The sequence below is a fragment of the Bombina bombina genome, chromosome 4 (genome assembly GCF_027579735.1).
Source record: "Bombina bombina isolate aBomBom1 chromosome 4, aBomBom1.pri, whole genome shotgun sequence".
Classification (NCBI taxonomy): Eukaryota; Metazoa; Chordata; class Amphibia; order Anura; family Bombinatoridae; genus Bombina; species Bombina bombina.
The window spans coordinates 641,936,029-641,957,222 of record NC_069502.1 but is presented as its reverse complement, the minus strand read 5'-3'; the positions used below and the strand labels follow the sequence as shown (position 1 = coordinate 641,957,222).

At 40.6% G+C, this 21,194-nt stretch overlaps 1 protein-coding gene across 2 annotated transcripts in view; it reads left to right on the top strand.

The window, feature by feature from the left end:
• Window positions 1-21,194, top strand: part of LOC128656660 (uncharacterized) — a 110,895-nt gene that overhangs the window by 13,423 nt on the left and 76,278 nt on the right. For both annotated transcript variants that reach the window (XM_053710683.1, XM_053710684.1), the window contains 2 exons: window positions 6,023-6,289; window positions 19,561-19,707. In XM_053710683.1, coding sequence (XP_053566658.1) covers window positions 6,023-6,289; window positions 19,561-19,707 — 414 coding nt within the window. The remainder of the gene's footprint in view (window positions 1-6,022; window positions 6,290-19,560; window positions 19,708-21,194) is intronic.

The following is a 21,194-nucleotide window of genomic DNA, read 5'->3' as shown; positions in this document are numbered from 1 at the left end:
TGGTTGCCAGTATTTTATTAATTTGTGCAATTACCTCCTCCCAGAACGGTCTCACTCTGTCACATCCCCACCAAATGTGCTTCATATCAGCCAACTCGCCACGCCCTCTCCAGCATAGGCCATTAGTGTGTTTATATATTTTTTTTAAGTCGCAATGGAGTGAGGTACCATCTTGATAAGAGTTTATAGTTCATCTCTTGAATTTTAGCTGATACCGAGGCTTTTTGTGGTTACTGAATATCCCTAACCATTCTTTGTGGATGATATTTAAGCCTAACTCTGTGGACCATTTGTAGCAGTAGGTTGGGAGAGTGTCTGATGAACCAGACGTGAGGATCTGGTATAGGGATGATAAAGTATGCCTTGGATAGTTAGTTGATGTACATAGTGTCTCAAATGATGTTAATTGACGCACCATGTCCTGATGTTGTTTGTGAGTAGCTAGGAAGTGAGCGGTTTGTGCACGAGTGTACCAAGTCATTGGGTTGTCGCCAAATTTATTTATCCAGTCATGTTGTGTTAGTAATTTTCCCCTTGGGGCTATGCTCCTCAATATACAATCTTTTAATTGCATTAAGTTTGGTTTATCCGCTTTGATTATTGGTAGGAAGGGTAGATCTGGGTTATGTATAAGTGGAGTTAAAGGTGAGGGCCTTGATGTGATGTGTGTGCTTGTGTTAGTTATCATTTCCCATTGGGCGAAAAGCTCTTTTAATAGTGGGAAATCTTGAATAGCGTCTGGTCTTTGTGACGGGTGTAGCCAAGCCAAGATCCCCACATTTTCTATCTTTATAATCTCTCTATCTAGTTGCACCCATTGCTTGTTGCTAGAGTTGTGGCTCCAGTCTATGATTCTCTGTAGTAGAGCTGCCAATCTGTATATTTGCATGTCGGGTAATCCCAATCCCCCCTCTCTCTGGGCAAGTAAAGAGTTTTTCTTGACACTCTAGGTTGTACACCATTCCAGATGAATTTATCAATGTTGCTCTATAGCTGATTTATGTATTCTTTGGGCAGAGCTATAGGTAGTGTCTGTAAAGTGCATAGTATGCGGGGGAGGATATTCATCTTTATTACATGTATTCGCCCTATCCATGACAGTGTCTTATTTTTCCAGCCTGACAAATCACTCACTATATTTTTTGGTAACGTATTGTAGTTTGCCGTGAACAGGTTTGAGGGATTTTTGGTCAGAAATATACCCAGATATTTGATCTGCGTTTATTGGATACGAAGAGAGCTATTGCATTTAATTTTGTCTATGGTCTGTGTCGTGGCAGTTATGTTTAGTAGCTCTGATTTGGAGAGATTAAGGTGAAAATTTGATACCCCTCCATAGTCTGCTAATGTTGCTGTCCCTTTTTATATTTATGAGACTTTAACCCCTTAACGACCAAGGACGTACGCCATACGTCCTCAAAAAAAATACACTTAACGCCTGAGGACGTATGGCGTAAGTCCTCTGTCTGGAAAGCAGCTGGAAGCGATCCTGCTCGCTTCCAGCTGCTTTCCGGTTATTGCAGTGATGCCTCAAAATCGAGGCATCCTGCAATAACCCCCCTTGGCCATCCGATGCAGAGAGAGCCACTCTGTGGCCCTCTCTGCACCGGACATCGATGGCCGGTTTTGTTGGTGGGTGGGAGCCAGTCTGGGAGGCGGGTGGGCGGCCATCGATGGGCCGTATGATGTGGAGGGGGGCGGGATAGTGGGCGGGAACGCCGGGTGCGTGCGGGTGTGCGCACGTGCACGAGTGGGTGCGCACGGGCGCGCGCGGGTAGGAAGCGGGTGGGAACCGATACACTACAGAAAAAGTATGTGAAAAAAGTTGCAGTGAGGGGCAAAAAGATCGAAAGTATTTTCGATCTAAGAGATCTGGGGGTGGGGTGGGGGGTTGGTCTTTTGGGGGGGCAAGCTACACTACAGAACAATATTTATAAAAATAAAAAAAAACAAATATTTTACTATAAACTGGGTACTGGCAGACAGCTGCCAGTACCAAAGATGGCTACTAATAAGTTAGAGGGGATGGTTAAAGAGCTGTCTGGGGGATATCAGGGAGGTTGGGGGCTAAGGGGGGATCCTCCAGAGCAGCATATGTAAATATGCCTTTTTTAAAAAATTTTTTTATCAAGGATAGCTTTTTTTTTTAGTACTGGCAGACTTTCTGCCAGTACTTAACATGGCAGGGACAATTGTGGGGTGGGGGAGGGAAGAGAGCTGTTTGGGAGGGATCAGGGGGTGTAATGTGTCAGGTGGGAGGCTGATCTCTACACTAAAGCTAAAATTAACCCTGCAAGCTCCCTACATGCGACCTTATTAACCCCTTCACTGCTAGCCATAATACACGTGTGATGCGCAGCGGCATTTAGCGGCCTTCTAATTACCAAAAAGCAACGCCAAAGCCATATAAGTCTGCTATTTCTGAAGAAAGGGGATCCCAGAGAAGCATTTACAACCATTTGTGCCATAATTGCACAAGCTGTTTGTAAATGATTTCCGTGAGAAACCTAAAATTGTGAAAAATTTAACTTTTTTTTTTTAATTATTCGCATTTGGCGGTGAAATGGTGGCATGAAATATACCAAAATGGGCCTAGATCAATACTTAGGGTTGTCTACTACACTACAATAAAGCTAAAATTAACCCTACAAGCTCCCTACATGCTCCCTAATTAACCCCTTCATTGCTGGGCATAATACACGTGTGGTGCGCAGTGGCATTTAGCGGCCTTCTAATTACCAAAAAGCAACACCAAATCCATATATGTCTGCTATTTATGAAAAAAGGGGATCACAGAGAAGCATTTACAACCATTTGTGCCATAATTGCACAAGCTTTTTGTAAATAAATTCAGTGAGAAACCTAAAGTTTGTAACAAAATGTGTGAAAAAGTGAACAATTTTTTTTATTTGATCGCATTCGGCGGTGAAATGGTGGCATGAAATATACCAAAATGGGCCTAGATCAATACTTTGGGATGTCTTCTAAAAAAAAATATATACATGTCAAGGGATATTCAGGGATTCCTGGAAGATATCAGTGTTCCAATGTAACTAGCGCTAAGTTTGAAAAAAAGTGGTTTGGAAATAGCAAAGTGCTACTTGTATTTATTGCCCTATAACTTGCAAAAAAAGCAAAGAACATGTAAACATTGGGTATTTCTAAACTCAGGACAAAATTTGGAAACTATTTAGCATGGGTGTTTTTTGGTGGTTGTAGATGTGTAACAGATTTTGGGGGTCAAAGTTAGAAAAAGTGTGTATTTTTCCATTTTTTCCTCATATTTTATATTTTTTTTATAGTAAATTATAAGATATGATGAAAATAATGGTATCTTTAGAAAGTCCATTTAATGGCGAGAAAAACGGTATATAATATGTGTGGGTACAGTAAATGAATAAGAGGAAAATTACAGCTAAACACAAACACTGCAGAAATGTAAAAATAGCTTTGGTCCCAAACGGTCAGAAAATGGAAAACTGCTGTGGTCATTAAGGGGTTAAAGGAACACTGTACTGTAAATGTTTCCTCTTAATGTTTTCCAAATTACTTCTTATACCTACTGCAGACTATAAAATGTTTGGGAAATTGTTCTTGTGCTTCATTTTTTATTTTAAACAGATATTTTTGCTCACTAAAACCATCACCTATTGTTCTCAATGACACAAGCATATAAATGGGCTGAGCATGCAGAAAAAGCAGACGTGCAGTTTTTTTTTTCTTCTAAACATGCCGCATAATAATTTATTGCAATGCTAATTCTGCCTGGGGTTCAGTGAGCACAACCAGCTATTTCAGATACAAAGTCTCTCATGCCCCCTACATGCAGGTTACTTAATAATATTGTCTACCTGTTTAAATAACTTTTGTACAGAGAATACATCGGTATTCATATTTTCAGTATAGGGGGGCAGTTTCAACAGGCAAAATTGGCTATTTGAAATAACAAAATAAATGTAAAGGATACATGTGGAAATAATTAAATATACTCCAGGAGGTAAAATGGACCATTGTGAACACATTAAAGGATAGAACATTTTAGAGTACAATGTATCTTTAAGTTTTATCAAGTTTGTCTCCCCCCCGTAGTACAAGTTAACATTCCTTATTGGTGCTTGTAAATTGGTATTAATTTATAGGGTTTAGTGAGTGAGCTTTTTACAGTGTGGTTTCATATTCCTGATAATAGGTTTGTTAGTGAAAGAAGACATAAACAGTAACTTTTATTATTATTATTATCAGGTATTTGTAGAGCGCCAACAGATTCCGCAGCGCTGTAAACATAGTCGGTGTACAGGATAGCTTTTGTAGGGGTCAAGTGGGTAGAGGGCCCTGCTGAGAGTTTCACTGTTGTAGTCGGCTCTTATGAAGCGATCTGTAAACAGCTGGGCCCATAGGCTTACAATCTAAGGGGTTCAAGGGGAAAGCAATGGAGTTAGGAAAGGTTAGTGTTGGTTGTATGTATCCCTGAATAGTAGAGTTTTTAGGGAGCGCTTGAAGCTGTTAAAACTAGGGGAGAGTCTTATGGAGCGAGGCAGGGAATTCCACAAGATGGGGGCCAGTCTGGAGAAGTCCTGTAAACGTGAATGTGAGGAAGTAACAAGAGAGGAGGAGATCCTGAGCTGATCGAAAGGGACGGGAGGGAGAGTATCTAGAGACAAGTTCTGAGATGTAGGGCGGAGCAGTGCAATTGAGGGCTTTGTGTGTCAGGGTGAGGATTTTGTGTTTAATCCTAGAGGCAAGAGGAAGCCAGTGAAGGGATTGGCAGAGAGGTGCAGCAGATGAAGAGCGACGAGTAAGGAAGATGAGCCTGGCGGAGGCATTCATAATGGATTGTAAAGTAGCTATGCGGCAGCTAGGTAGACCAGAGAGGATGGAATTGCAGTAGTCGAGGCGGGAAAGGATGAGAGAGTGGATTAAAATCTTGGTTGTATCTTGTGTGAGGAAATGTCTAATTTTAGCAATGTTTTTAAGGTGGAAGCGGCAGGCTTTAGCCTAGTAACTTACATTTTACTGCTCAGTATTTAGTAGTGTTGTGTGTAATGTTGCTGCACACGTCACGTGCAGCTGTCACTGGAAGCACTCGTCACTAATAAACAGGGAATAGAAAGCTACTTTCTATTCTCAGTTTTACTTGCAGTGACAGGTGCATTGCACATGTGCAGTAATAAAACAAGAAAATGAGATTGTGATCTGCTCTTTATTAATGGGGTGGTGAGTAGGACCTGTTATTAGCTGTACTGCACACTGAGTTCAATATAGTTCAATAAAAACCACTTGCACAAACATCTACAAACACCTCATATAACGTGTTTATCTGTCCATCTATGCACAATAGACAGTATAATGAGGAGGTAGCAGGCAACAGATCAAAAGAGAATAGAGGAATGCATAGTAGAATAGCTCCATGGTAAGAGGTACACTGTCAGCTAAAAGCAGGAATGAAACGCCACCAATAAGCAAGCGCTATCCCGAGTGCTGAACCTAAAATAGTCCGGCTCCTAAGCTTTACATTGCTGTTTTTCAAATAAAGATAGCAAGAGAATGAAGAAAAAATGATAATAGGAGCAAATTAGAACGTTGCTTAAAATTGCATGCTCTATCTGAATCATGGAAAAATATGTGTCTTTAGTATCCCATTAAATGAAGTCTATGTCTGTTAACATGAATTATGTATATTCTCCCAAATCCCATGATTGCATAAACTTTCAAAACAGCAAAAATACTAATTGGATTGGATTTAGTTTCCCTTTAAAGACAGCTGTATACTCTAGGCTTTACAAATCCTGTGAGCTAATGAGCCATGGCTCTTATAATTGTTTTAAAATGATTCTACATATATAGATTTCAATTACATGTTTTTACTGACATTGGCTTCTAAGTGTTGTATAAACGTGCCAACCCTAATGACTTATTTATTTCTGTGATTTAATATTATGCATACAAAATGGCAAATTGTATGCAGGTTTAGATATCATTAACACAGACACAAGCTAATGTAATCATTATCTCTTATTTTCAGTTTGCTTCTTCTGTGGCTTACTTCGTCCTCTTCTGCTCGAGCGGCACATAGGTTGGAAGCGACACACTCTCTTCCGCTTCTTTTTAAGTGTCCCATATCGTTATCCAAGGTCTTGGCCACACTGCAACATTGCCCAAAGCCTCACTTCAACCTTCAGCTTTCCCTGGGGGTTTGTAATGGAGCTATCCCCTCAGACTGAGACCCTTGCAGTGACTGAACAAGATGAGATGGAAGAACAGCATGGCACCATACACCAAAAAGAAACAGGTCTGACAATGTGGCCACAACTGTAACATTTATATTAGTTAAAACACAATAAGGAACAATAATTAAATGTGTTAGTGTTCTAAAGCATTTTAATATTGCGTTATTGCTTGACCAGAACTAGCAGTGCACTACTGATCCAGAGCGGACTATTTGTTTAACCTGTTTGCAGGGTTTATACAGATAGTTCTAGTCAAGCAATAGTGCAATACTAAAATCCTCTTGCATATAAGTGCATTTTATCATTCCGCTTTATGTCCCTTTAACATGACTGTGACCTTATAGAGATCAGTACAATTATTTGAGCATTGGTTATAGGCTGTATAATGCCTGTTTGTCACAGACATATTTTGTTTTTCAAAAATACCAAATACCCCTTTTTGTTTTACGCATTTGTAATATTGGTCTTATAATGGAACATTTATTTAAACTCATAGGGTGGTAGTGCTCTAGTAGGGTAAGAAATATACGTTTTTAAAATATTATAGAAGTCAAATTTGAGATGTACAGTGGTGCATTTCAGTTATGACTAGAAACATGCATTTTTTCCCCCAAATATGCTTTTAGTAAGAGCTAATAACAAGTGCATTGGGGACATAAAGCTCAAATTGAATTTATTATTTTATTTAATTATGTGTTGTGATTTTTTTTTTTTTGCATTTTAATTTAATTGTTTATTTTCCCCCCTTTTCTTGTAATGTAACTCTAAAACATTTTTTTTCAGTTTCTGTATTTATTAAAAAGTGTATTATCTAGGTATCAGGAATCTAACAGTTACATTCTACACAGGGATTGTTTGTCCAGTGTAGTAACTCTGTTATATCTATAGCTATTTAGCCTCAGCAGAGGAGATAAGGTAAAGAAATATTGAAGTGCTTTTCAAATAATATGTCCCTGGAAAGTAAAACAATTCAAGTTTTCCTAGCAAAATTACAGTTACATTTCTTTTTAATAAATCCCTTTTTTGTAGCTCTTTTGTAATGATTGCTCAATTGAAAAAGCGTTTAGCAGAAAACAGACGCTATTATAAAATTCTATTATTATTATTAGCATTTATTTATAAAGAATCAATATATTATGCAATGCTACAACATTAGGTAAAAATTGCTTGGTTAAAATCATCACAATAGATTTACATGAATCATAAAGGATTGAGGGCCCTGCCAATGAATCACTGATAGCTGTAAACCAAGTTTACATGAGATGACCGACAAGACTTGTGAACCTACAATCTAAAGGACGTACATGGTAGAACTGAGGGGGAGGGATCAATTCTTTCCTCTCAGTACCTTTTAGCTGCACCCTCTGTGTTTGCTAACTAGGCTTGTGTAGATGCAGTACCTACTATAACCTGAAAATGTGTCTAGTGCTGTTTTACTTATCGTTGTGAACTACACAGGGGAACCATAGTGCACTGTGGGAGTTGTAGTCTTCTAGGAAACTGCTCTGTTCTGTAAGTGTATATGCGCTGCTATTTTTAAAGGGACAGTCTACTTGAAAATTGTTATTGTTTACAAAGATAGATAATCTCATTATTACCCATTCATTAGTTTTGCATAACCAACACTGTTATATTAATATAATTTTTACTTCTATGGTTACCTGAGCTACTGTAGACTGCCCCTTATCTCAGTGTTTTTTTGCAATCTTGCATTTTAGCTAATCAGTGCTGGTGCTTGCCATTATCATTCTCCACGGGAGTGAACACAATGTTATTTAAAGGGACAGTCTAGGCCAAAATAAACTTTCATGATTCAGATAGAGCATGTCATTTTAAACAATTTTCCAATTTACTTTTATCACCAATTTTGCTTTGTTCTCTTGGTATTCTTAGTTGAAAGCTTAACCTAGGAGGTTCATATGCTAATTTCTTAGACCTTGAAGCCCACCTCTTTCAGAATGCATTTTAACAGTTTTTCACCACTAGAGGGTGTTAGTTCACATATTTCATATAGATAACACTGTGCTCGTGCACGTGAAGTAATCTGGGAGCAGGCACTGATTGGCTAGACTGCAAGTCTGTCAAAAGAACTGAAAAAAGGGGCAGTTTGCAGAGGCTTAGATACAGTATAATCACAGAGGTTAAAAGTATATTATAATAACTGTGTTGGTTATGCAAAACTGGGAAATGGGTAATAAAGGGATTATCTATCTTTTAGAACAATAAAAATTCTGGTGTAGACTGTCCCTTTAAATGACATACATAAAGTAGCACTGTCTAGCTGTTCTGCAAGATTTAAAAAGTACTGATCTAAGGGGCGGCCTGATGGAGCTTAGAAACAGGCAATCTTTAAAGCTGGGAAATAGGCAATAAATGCATTATCTATCATTTTAAACAATAAAAAAAAATCAAGCGGACTCTCCCTGTAACTTTGTTTATCGGAATGTTTTTCTGTATATTATAGAACTCTGACAATAAAGTATATTTTAATTGTATTGATTTATACTCTTAGGCCTAGATTTAGAGTTCGGCGGTAAAAGGGCTGTTAACGCTCCGCTGGCTTTTTTCTGGCCGCACCATAAATTTAACTCTGGTATCGAGAGTTAAAACAAATGCTGCGTTAGGCTCCAAAAAAGGAGCGTAGGGCATTTTTACCGCAAATGCAACTCTCGATACCAGAGTTGCTTACGGACGCAGCCGGCATCAAAAACGTGCTCGTGCACGATTCCCCCATAGGAAACAATGGGACTGTTTGAGCTGAAAAAAAACCTAACACCTGCAAAAAAGCAGCGTTCAGCTCCTAACGCAGCCCCATTGTTTCCTATGGGAAAACACTTCCTACGTCTGCACCTAACACTCTAACATGTACCCCGAGTCTAAACACCCCTAACCTTACACTTATTAACCCCTAATCTGCCGCCCCCGCTATCGCTGACCCCTGCATTACACTTTTAACCCCTAATCTGCCGCTCCGTAAACCGCCGCAACCTACGTTATCCCTATGTACCCCTAATCTGCTGCCCTAACATCGCCGACCCCTATGTTATATTTATTAACCCCTAATCTGCCCCCCACAACGTCGCCGACACCTACCTACACTTATTAACCCCTAATCTGCCGAGCGGACCTGAGCGCTACTATAATAAAGTTATTAACCCCTAATCCGCCTCACTAACCCTATCATAAATGGTATTAACCCCTAATCTGCCCTCCCTAACATCGCCGACACCTACCTTCAATTATTAACCCCTAATCTTCCGATCGGAGCTCACCGCTATTCTAATAAATGTATTAACCCCTAAAGCTAAGTCTAACCCTAACACTAACACCCCCCTAACTTAAATATAATTTACATATAACGAAATAAATTAACTCTTATTAAATAAATTAATCCTATTTAAAGCTAAATACTTACCTGTAAAATAAATCCTAATATAGCTACAATATAAATTATAATTATATTATAGCTATTTTAGGATTAATATTTATTTTACAGGCAACTTGGTATTTATTTTAACTAGGTACAATAGCTATTAAATAGTTAAGAACTATTTAATAGTTACCTAGTTAAAATAATTACAAATTTACCTGTAAAATAAATCCTAACCTAAGATATAATTAAACCTAACACTACCCTATCAATAAAATAATTAAATAAACTACCTACAATTACCTACAATTAACCTAACACTACACTATCAATAAATTCAATAAACACAATTGCTACAAATAAATACAATTAAATAAACTAGCTAAAGTACAAAAAATAAAAAAGAACTAAGTTACAGAAAATAAAAAAATATTTACAAACATAAGAAAAATATTACAACAATTTTAAACTAATTACACCTACTCTAAGCCCCCTAATAAAATAACAAAGCCCCCCAAAATAAAAAATTCCCTACCCTATTCTAAATTAAAAAAGTTACAAGCTCTTTTACCTTACCAGCCCTGAACAGGGCCCTTTGCGGGGCATGCCCCAAGAAGTTCAGCTCTTTTGCCTGTAAAAAAAAACATACAATACCCCCCCCCCCCAACATTACAACCCACCACCCACATACCCCTAATCTAACCCAAACCCACCTTAAATAAACCTAACACTAATCCCCTGAAGATCTTCCTACCTTGTCTTCACCATCCAGGTATCACCGATCGGTCCTGGCTCCGATATCTTCATCCAACCCAAGCGGGGGCTAGACATCCACTGAAGAAGTCCAGAAGAGGGTCCAAAGTCTTCCTCCTATCCGGCAAGAAGAGGACATCCGGACCGGCAAACATCTTCTCCAAGCGGCATCTTCGATCTTCTTCCATCCGGTGCGGAGCGGGTCCATCTTGAAGCAGGCGACGCGGATCCATCCTCTTCTTCCGATGTCTCCCGACGAATGACGGTTCCTTTAAGGGACGTCATCCAAGATGGCGTCCCTCGAATTCCGATTGGCTGATAGGATTCTATCAGCCAATTGGAATTAAGGTAGGAATTTTCTGATTGGCTGATGGAATCAGCCAATCAGAATCAAGTTCAATCCGATTGGCTGATCCAATCAGCCAATCAGATTGAGCTCGCATTCTATTGGCTGTTCCGATCAGCCAATAGAATGCGAGCTCAATCTGATTGGCTGATTGGATCGGCCAATCGGATTGAACTAGATTCTGATTGGCTGATTCCATCAGCCAATCAGAAAATTCCTACCTTAATTCCGATTGGCTGATAGAATCCTATCAGCCAATCGGAATTCGAGGGACGCCATCTTGGATGACGTCCCTTAAAGGAACCGTCATTCGTCGGGAGACATCGGAAGAAGAGGATGGATCCGCGTCGCCTGCTTCAAGATGGACCCGCTCCGCACCGGCTGGAAGAAGATCGAAGATGCCGCTTGGAGAAGATGTTTGCCGGTCCGGATGTCCTCTTCTTGCCGGATAGGAGGAAGACTTTGGACCCTCTTCTGGACTTCTTCAGTGGATGTCTAGCCCCCGCTTGGGTTGGATGAAGATATCGGAGCCAGGACCGATCGGTGATACCTGGATGGTGAAGACAAGGTAGGAAGATCTTCAGGGGATTAGTGTTAGGTTTATTTAAGGTGGGTTTGGGTTAGATTAGGGGTATGTGGGTGGTGGGTTGTAATGTTGGGGGGGGGGTATTGTATGTTTTTTTTTACAGGCAAAAGAGCTGAACTTCTTGGGGCATGCCCCGCAAAGGGCCCTGTTCAGGGCTGGTAAGGTAAAAGAGCTTGTAACTTTTTTAATTTAGAATAGGGTAGGGAATTTTTTATTTTGGGGGGCTTTGTTATTTTATTAGGGGGCTTAGAGTAGGTGTAATTAGTTTAAAATTGTTGTAATATTTTTCTTATGTTTGTAAATATTTTTTTATTTTCTGTAACTTAGTTCTTTTTTATTTTTTGTACTTTAGCTAGTTTATTTAATTGTATTTATTTGTAGCAATTGTGTTTATTGAATTTATTGATAGTGTAGTGTTAGGTTAATTGTAGGTAATTGTAGGTAGTTTATTTAATTATTTTATTGATAGGGTAGTGTTAGGTTTAATTATATCTTAGGTTAGGATTTATTTTACAGGTAAATTTGTAATTATTTTAACTAGGTAACTATTAAATAGTTCTTAACTATTTAATAGCTATTGTACCTAGTTAAAATAAATACCAAGTTGCCTGTAAAATAAATATTAATCCTAAAATAGCTATAATATAATTATAATTTATATTGTAGCTATATTAGGATTTATTTTACAGGTAAGTATTTAGCTTTAAATAGGATTAATTTATTTATTAAGAGTTAATTTATTTCGTTATATGTAAATTATATTTAAGTTAGGGGGGTGTTAGTGTTAGGGTTAGACTTAGCTTTAGGGGTTAATACATTTATTAGAATAGCGGTGAGCTCCGATCGGAAGATTAGGGGTTAATAATTGAAGGTAGGTGTCGGCGATGTTAGGGAGGGCAGATTAGGGGTTAATACCATTTATGATAGGGTTAGTGAGGCGGATTAGGGGTTAATAACTTTATTATAGTAGCGCTCAGGTCCGCTCGGCAGATTAGGGGTTAATAAGTGTAGGTAGGTGTCGGCGACGTTGTGGGGGGCAGATTAGGGGTTAATAAATATAACATAGGGGTCGGCGATGTTAGGGCAGCAGATTAGGGGTACATAGGGATAACGTAGGTTGCGGCGGTTTACGGAGCGGAAGATTAGGGGTTAAAAGTGTAATGCAGGGGTCACCGATAGCGGGGGCGGCAGATTAGGGGTTAATAAATGTAATACAGGGGTCGGCGGTGTTAGGGGCAGCAGATTAGGGGTACATAAGTATAACGTAGGTGGCGGTCGGCAGATTAGGGGTTAAAATTTTTAATCGAGTGGCGGCGATGTGGGGGGAGCTCGGTTTAGGGGTACATAGGTAGTTTATGGGTGTTAGTGTACTTTAGGGTACAGTAGTTAAGAGCTTTATAAACCGGCGTTAGCCAGAAAGCTCTTAACTCCTGCTATTTTCAGGCGGCTGGAATCTTGTCGTTAGAGCTCTAACGCTCACTGCAGAAACGACTCTAAATACCGGCGTTAGAAAGATCCCATTGAAAAGATAGGATACGCAAATGGCGTAGGGGGATCTGCGGTATGGAAAAGTCGCGGCTGCAAAGTGAGCGTTAGACCCTTTAATCACTGACTCCAAATACCAGCGGGCGGCCTCTAACGCTGGTTTTGACGGCTACCGCCGAACTCTAAATCTAGGCCTTAGTTTGCCTAAATTAACAACTTAAAACAATGACACACAGGATCGTTAAACCTCGGGATCGTTAAATTTATGTTTTTTTGGTCCTGAATCAAAAATTTCTAAAACGGACAATCGAATATTTTGAAAAACGTATGACGTACTTTCTCTTGTAAGGTGTATCCAGTCCACGGATCATCCATTACTTGTGGGATATTCTCCTTCCCAACAGGAAGCTGCAAGAGGATCACCCACAGCAGAGCTGTCTATATAGCTCCTCCCCTACCTGCCACCTACCAGCCATTCTCTTGCAGCTCTCGACAAGATAGGAAGTAGCTAGAGAGATGTGGTGAATTTATGTAGTTTATCTTCAATCAAAAGTTTATTATTTTCAAATTGTACAGGAGTTGTACTGTTTTAGCCTCAGGCAGAAAGTTGAAGAAGAGTCTGCCTGTGGTTTTTGATGATCTTAGCAGGTTGTAACTAAGATCCATTGCTGTTCTCACACATAACTGAAGAGATGAGGTAACTTCAGCTGGGGGAATGGCGTGCAGGGTCTCCTGCTATGAGGTATGTGCAGTTTAATTTTTTCTAGAGAAATGAATATGCTAGAAAATGCTGTTAATGCCGGATTTATTTAAGGTAAGCCTGATTACAGTGATTTAATAACGACTAGTATCATGCTTGCTGTAAAAGGTAATATTCTTATTACTTTCTCACATTACTGAAAATAAGATATCGTTTGCTGGAAGTGTTTAAACATTTTTTTCTACATATTGGTGATAAAACTTTATTGGGGCCCAGTTTTTTCCACATGGCTGGCTAGATTTTGCCTAGGGATAGTTTTTTATGGCCCTCTCACTGTGAGTACAGGTTGGGAGGGGCCTAATTTCAGGCCTAGATCGTGCAGTAGTTTTTGCAGCTTGAGACTTCCAGCTTCCCTGAAGGAGTCCCCTGAACACTTAGGACCTCTACAAAGGGTTTTTGTGCCTTCAAAAGTCGTTGTATGGGCAGGTAGGGCCACAGCAGAGCTGTGGCAGTTTGTTTTGACTGTTAAAATACGTTTATATCGGTTTTTTTTTTATCCGGTTTTGAAACTAAGGGGTTAATCATCCATTTGCAAGTGGGTGCAATGCTCTGTTAGTCTATTATACACACTGTAAAAATTTTGTAAGATTTACTGCTTTTTATCACTGTTTTTCAATTTCTGACAAAATTTGTTTCTCTTAAAGGCACAGTACCGTTTTTATTTTTTGCTTGTTTACATTTATCAAAGTGTTTTCCAAGCTTGCTGGTCTCATTGCTAGTCTGTTTAAACATGTCTGACATAGAGGAAACTCCTTGTTCATTATGTTTAGAAGCCATTGTGGAACCCCCTCTTAGAATGTGTACCAAATGTACTGATTTTACTTTAAGTTATAAAGATCATATTCTGTCTTTAAAAGATTTATCACCAGAGGAAATTGACAAGGGGGAAGTTATGCCGACTAACTCGCCCCACGTGTCAGAACCTTTGACTCCCGCTCAAGTGGTGCCAAGTACATCTAGCGCGCCCATGGCGTTTACTTTACAAGACACGGCGGCAGTTATGGATCATACCCTTACAGCGGTATTGTCCAAACTACCAGGGTTACAAGGAAAGCGAGACAGCTCTGGGACTAGAAAAAATACAGAGCCCTCTGACGCTTTAGTAGCTATGTCTGATATCCCCTCACAATATGCAGAAGCTGAGGCAGGAGAGCTTCTTTCTGTGGGTGATTTTTCTGACTCAGGGAAGATGCTTCAACCTGATTCTGATATGTCTACATTTAAATTTAAGCTTGAACACCTCCGCGTGTTGCTCAGGGAGGTTTTAGCTACTCTGGATGACTGTGACACCATTATAGTGCCAGAGAAATTGTGTAGATTGGATAAATACTATGCAGTGCCTGTTTACTCTGATGTTTTTCCAATACCTAAAAGGTTTTCAGAAATTATTACTACCTATTTTTAAGAAAATGTTTCCAATAGATGCCGCTACACGGGACTTATGGCAAACGGTCCCTAAGGTGGAGGGAGCAGTTTCTACCCTAGCTAAGCGTACAACTATTCCCGTCGAGGACAGTTGTGCTTTCCTAGATCCAATGGATAAAAAGTTAGAGGGTTACCTTAAGAAAATGTTTATTCAACAAGGTTTTATTCTCCAGCCTCTTGCATGCATTGCCCCGGTCACTGCTGCTGCGGCCTTCTGGTTTGAGTCTCTGGAAGAGGCCTTACAGGTAGAAACTCCATTGGATGATATACTTGACAAGCTTAAAGCGCTTAAGCTAGCCAATTCATTTGTTTCTGACGCCATTGTTCATTTAACCAAACTAACGGCTAAGAACTCAGGTTTTGCTATACAGGCGCGTAGGGCGCTATGGCTTAAATCCTGGTCAGCTGACATTACTTCAAAGTCTAAGCTTCTCAACATTCCCTTCAAGGGGCAGACCCTATTCGGACCTGGACTGAAGGAGATCATTTCTGATATTACTGGAGGAAAAGGTCATGCCCTTCCTCAGGATAGGTCTAATAAATTAAGGACCAAACAAACAAATTTTCGTGCCTTTCGAAACTTTAAGACGAGCGCGGCATCAACTCCGTCTAATACAAAACAAGAGGGAAATTTTGCCCAGTCCAAGCCGGTCTGGAGACCTAACCAGGCTTGGAACAAAGGTAAGCAGGCCAAGAAGCCTGCTGCTGCCTCTAAGACAGCATGAAAGATCAGCCCCCAATCCGGTAACTGATCTAGTAGGGGGCAGACTTTCTCTCTTTGCCCAGGCTTGGGCAAGATATGTCCAGGATCCCTGGGCGTTGGAAATTGTGTCCCAGGGATATCTTCTGGACTTCAAAGCTTCTTCCCCAAAAGGAAGATTTCACCTCTCACAATTAACTGCAGACCAGATAAAGAGAGAGGCATTCTTACATTGTGTTCAAGACCTCCTAGTTATGGGAGTGATCCACCGAGTTCCAAAGGAGGAACAGGGGCAAGGCTTCTATTCAAATCTCTTTGTGGTTCCCAAGAAAGAGGGAACCTTCAGACCAATCTTAGATCTCAAGATCCTACACAAATTTCTCAGGGTCCCATCTTTCAAGATGGAGACTATTCGAACCATCCTACCTATGATCCAGGAGGGTCAATACATGACTACCGTGGACTTAAAGGATGCTTATCTTCACATTCCGATACACAAAGATCATCATCGGTTTCTCAGGTTTGCCTTCCTAGACAGCCATTACCAGTTTGTGGCTCTTCCCTTTGGGTTAGGTACGGCACCAAGAATCTTTACGAAGGTTCTGGGGTCACTTCTGGCGGTCCTAAGGCCGCGGGGCATAGCAGTAGCCCCTTACTTAGATGACATTCTGATACAGGCGTCGAATTTCCAAATTGCCAAGTCCCATACGGACATTGTTCTGGCATTCCTGAGGTCTCATGGGTGGAAAGTGAACGAAAAGAAGCGTTCTCTATCCCCTCTCACAAGAGTTTCCTTCCTGGGAACTCTGATAGATTCTGTAGAAATGAAGATTTACCTGACAGAGGCCAGGTTGTCAAAAATTCTAAATTCCTGCCATGTTCTTTATTCTACTTCTCGCCCTTCAGTGGCTCAGTGTATGGAAGTAATCGGCTTAATGGTAGCGTCAATGGACATAGTGCCGTTTGCCCGCCTACATCTCAGACCGCTGCAACTCTGCATGCTCAGTCAGTGGAATGGGGATTACACGGATTTGTCCCCTCTACTAAATCTGGATCAAGAGACCAGGGATTCTCTTCTCTGGTGGCTATCTCGGGTCCATCTGTCCAAAGGTATGACCTTCCGCAGGCCAGATTGGACAATAGTAACAACAGATGCCAGCCTTCTGGGCTGGGGTGCAGTCTGGAACTCCCTGAAGGCTCAGGGATCGTGGACTCAGGAGGAAGCACTACTTCCGATAAACATTCTGGAACTAAGAGCGATATTCAATGCTCTTCAGGCTTGGCCTCAGCTAGCTGCGGTCAGGTTCATCAGATTTCAGTCGGACAACATCACGACTGTAGCTTACATCAACCATCAAGGGGGAACAAGGAGTTCCCTAGCAATGTTGCAGGTTTCAAACATAATTCGATGGGCAGAGATTCACTCTTGCCATCTATCAACTATCCATATCCCAGGAGTAGAGAACTGGGAGGCGGATTTTCTAAGTCAACAGACTTTTCATCCGGGGGAGTGGGAGCTCCATCAGGAGGTATTTGCACAGTTGATTCAACTTTGGGGCAAACCAGAACTGGATCTCATGGCGTCTCGTCAGAACGCCAAGCTTCCTTGTTACGGTTCCAGGTCCAGGGATCCCAAGGCAGCACTGATAGATGCTCTAGCAGTGCCTTGGTCCTTCAACCTGGCTTATGTGTTTCCACTGTTTCCTCTGCTCCCTCGTCTGATTGCCAAGATCAAACAGGAGAGAGCTTCAGTGATTTTGATAGCACCTGCGTGGCCTCGCAGGACTTGGTATGCAGATCTGGTGGACATGTCATCTTCTCCACCATGGACTCTGCCTCTGAAACAGGACCTTCTACTTCAGGGTCCTTTCAACCATCCAAATCTAATTTTTCTGCGTCTGACTGCTTGGAGATTGAACGCTTGATTTTATCAAAGCGTGGTTTCTCCGAGTCGGTCATTGATACCTCAATACAGGCGCGAAAGCCTGTCACCAGGAAAATCTATCATAAGATATGGTGTAAATATCTTCATTCGTGTGAATCCAAGGGTTGCTCATGGAGTAAAGTCAGGATTCCTAGGATATTATCTTTTCTCCAAGAAGGATTGGAGAAGGGTTTATCAGCTAGTTCCTTAAAGGGACAGATTTCTGCTTTGTCTATTCTTTTGCACAAACGTCTGGCTGAGGTTCCAGATGTTCAGGCGATCAAGCCTGTTTTTAAACCTGTTGCTCCGCCATGGAGTTTAAATTTAGTTCTTAAAGTTCTTCAAGGGGTTCCGTTTGAACCTTTGCATTCCATAGATATTAAGCTCTTATCTTGGAAAGTTCTGTTTTTAGTAGCTTTCTCCTGGGCTCAAAGAGTTTCAGAGTTATCTGCTTTACAATGTGATTCCCCTTATCTCATTTTCCATGCAGATAAGGTAGTGTTACGTACCAAACCTGGTTTTCTGCCTATGGTGGTATCTAATAAAAATATCAATCAGGAGATTGTTGTTCCGTCACTGTGTCCTAATCCTTCTTCAAAGAAGGAACGTCTATTACACAATCTTGACGTGGTTCGCGCTTTAAAGTTTTATTTACAAGCTACTAAAGATTTTCGTCAAACATCTGCATTGTTTGTTATCTACTCTGGACAGAGGAGAGGCCAAAAGGCTTCGTCAACTTCTCTATCTTTTTGGCTAAGAAGTATAATCCGCTTAGCTTATGAGACTGCTGGCCAGCAGCCTCCTGAAAGAATTACAGCTCATTTTACTAGAGCGGTAGCTTCCACATGGGCTTTTAAGAATGAGGCTTCTGTTGAACAGATTTGTAAGGCGGCGACTTGGTCTTCGCTTCATACTTTTTCGAAATTCTATAAATTTGATACTTTTGCTTCTTCAGAGGCTATTTTTGGGAGAAAGGTCTTACAGGCAGTGGTGCCTTCCGTTTAAGCGCCTGCCTTGTCCCTCCCTTCATCCGTGTCCTATAGCTTTGGTATTGGTATCCCACAAGTAATGGATGATCCGTGGACTGGATACACCTTACAAGAGAAAACAAAATTAATGCTTACCTGATAAATTTCTTTCTCTTGTGGTGTATCCAGTCCACGGCCCGCCCTGTCATTTTAAGGCAGGTGTTTTTTATTTTTAAACTACAGTCACCACTGCACCCTATAGTTTCTCCTTTCTCTTGCTTGTCTTCGGTCGAATGACTGGTAGGTTCCTGTTGGGAAGGAGAATATCCCACAAGTAATGGATGATCCGTGGACTGGATACACCACAAGAGAAATAAATTTATCAGGTAAGCATAAATTTTGTTTTTATCAAGAGAAGTTACTGCTACAGGTTTTTGTGTACAGAATGCTTATTTAAAAGTTAGAAGCCCTTGAACTTAATTATAGTGTACACAAAACCCAGTAGAGACATGACAGTAGGTATCATATACTGAGCATTTCCCTTCAGTTTTGCACAGAATGCTGGGAGGGGCAACGTATGACACTGTTTTTTTTCCCACTTAGAGCAGACATCCTCAAACTTGGCCCTCCAGAGGTTTTGGAACTACATTTCCCATTATGCTCAGCCAGCATATCAACTGGCTGAGCATTATGGGAAATGTAGTTCCAAAACCTCTGGAGGGCTAAGTTTGAGGATGTCAGGCTTAGTGAAATGCATATCATGTACATGTGCAACAGGTCACATGACCTCTAAAAAGTATGATGAAAATACAACAGTTAATGAACATGAAAAGGTTGCAAAATATCTTTAGCTTAGTATACCTGAAGCGTGAGTGCCACCAGCTTCCTGTTTAGCAATGATTATTTAGAGTTTTACATTTGTAAAAACACAGTCCTATCTTTTGATTATTATTTTTTTTTTCTATGCAACAAGTAATTATATGAAATCTGATTACATTTTTATTGTTTATTTCCAGTGACAATGGATTCTATGCAGCAAGTTGAGACAAAAAAGAAAAAACAAACAAAAGAAAAGAGACAAAAGGCAAACAATTCTGAAGTGCCTGAGAAATTATTAACTGAGCTTCCATTTGCAAATGTGGATATCGGAGCCTTGTTTGATAGTAAGTTATTTGTAAATTTCTGATTTCTTCAAAATGTAGTTATCAGTTGTTTGCAGAAACAAATATATAACTGTTAGGAGCAATATAGATTTTTAAGGTAGGAATGTATATGTCAATTCTGATCCCACCCACACCACACCCACTACTCCATCTCTCTGCATTTGTTTAGCCATTGTGAAATACTGTTTATTGTGCAGTAAGTATTAACCTTTTATCGCCGTTATGCCGTTGTATTCCGTCCAAACGGCACTGGGCTTTAGCGCCGTTAGGACAAAATACAACGTCATAGCTGTTGGATGTCCTGAAGCCAACTGCGCTTGCTGGATTTGATCGCGGTCTGGAGGGCGTGCCCAGACCCAATTCCATAATTGAAATCTCACGATCGCGTGCACGATTGCGGGATTTCAATTTGTCTACATCGGAACGTTTTTTCGATGTAGACATTATGACCCTGTCATGAAAGGGTTAATATATATTTTCTTTTATACCATCCATAACAAATGAAATAATGCTACATGCAGTAGTAAATTAACAACAATAAGTGCATAGAAGTTCAAGCGCATAGAGATATTATATGACTGATACCTCATTTTTCCCTATATAACTTATAAGAGGCATCTTCCAAATTTTGAAAACAGACTGTAGACATAAGAAAGTTATGAAGCATATAAACAGTTAACAGACGCCCACCTAATGTCTGAGGATAAGTCAAGGACAGTTGTAGATGATACCGATACCCATGGTAAGGAGTCAGTAAGGACAGTTAAGGCACTTAATGGTAGTTATGTAATGCAAATCAGCTTAAGGCAGGAAATGCTTATCAGCCTAAGGCCTCCGTTGAGATCTTAGTATAGACTGTTAGGGGGTATGTTTTTGCGTGACAAATCGTAGAAAACTAGAAATTCAATGGGTATCAGAGGTGTGGAGATAAAGTCTAGATAATCACCCAATGTAAATGCAGGTGAGGAGTTGTCCAATCAGAGTTCAAGCGGGGGGAGAGCAGAGAAGCTAGGGTAGTAAGGGGAGGAGAGAGAAGGGGAGGAAGGAAAAAAAAAAAAAGGGAGAAAGAACACCCCAGTGGGGGGTTGGGGGTGGGGCACATAATCTCTACCCCCCCCTCAGAACCAGGCACGGGGAGGGGGAAATGACACATTCCCCTCCCGTAAAGGCCTAATGTAAGTGGTTTAGTATATTCCCTCAAATAGAGAGAATCCTGTCCTCCCCCAAGGAGTCCCAGGGGCCCCAGGTCATGGCGTGGAGGTCCATTTGCTGGCTTGCACGATATATGTGGACCAAAAGTATTTTTTACAGTTTCTAGCGATTAGCAGTTTGACGGCCATCAAGATTGTTATCAATAAAATGCGATTTGATGTAGAGAGAGGCCGCAGGCCAGCGTGAATCAGGGCTGTCTCCGGGGGTAGAGACACGATGAGATCAAGGCGACGGCAGAGAGATTAAACTCTGCCCCACAAAGGGGCAATAATGGG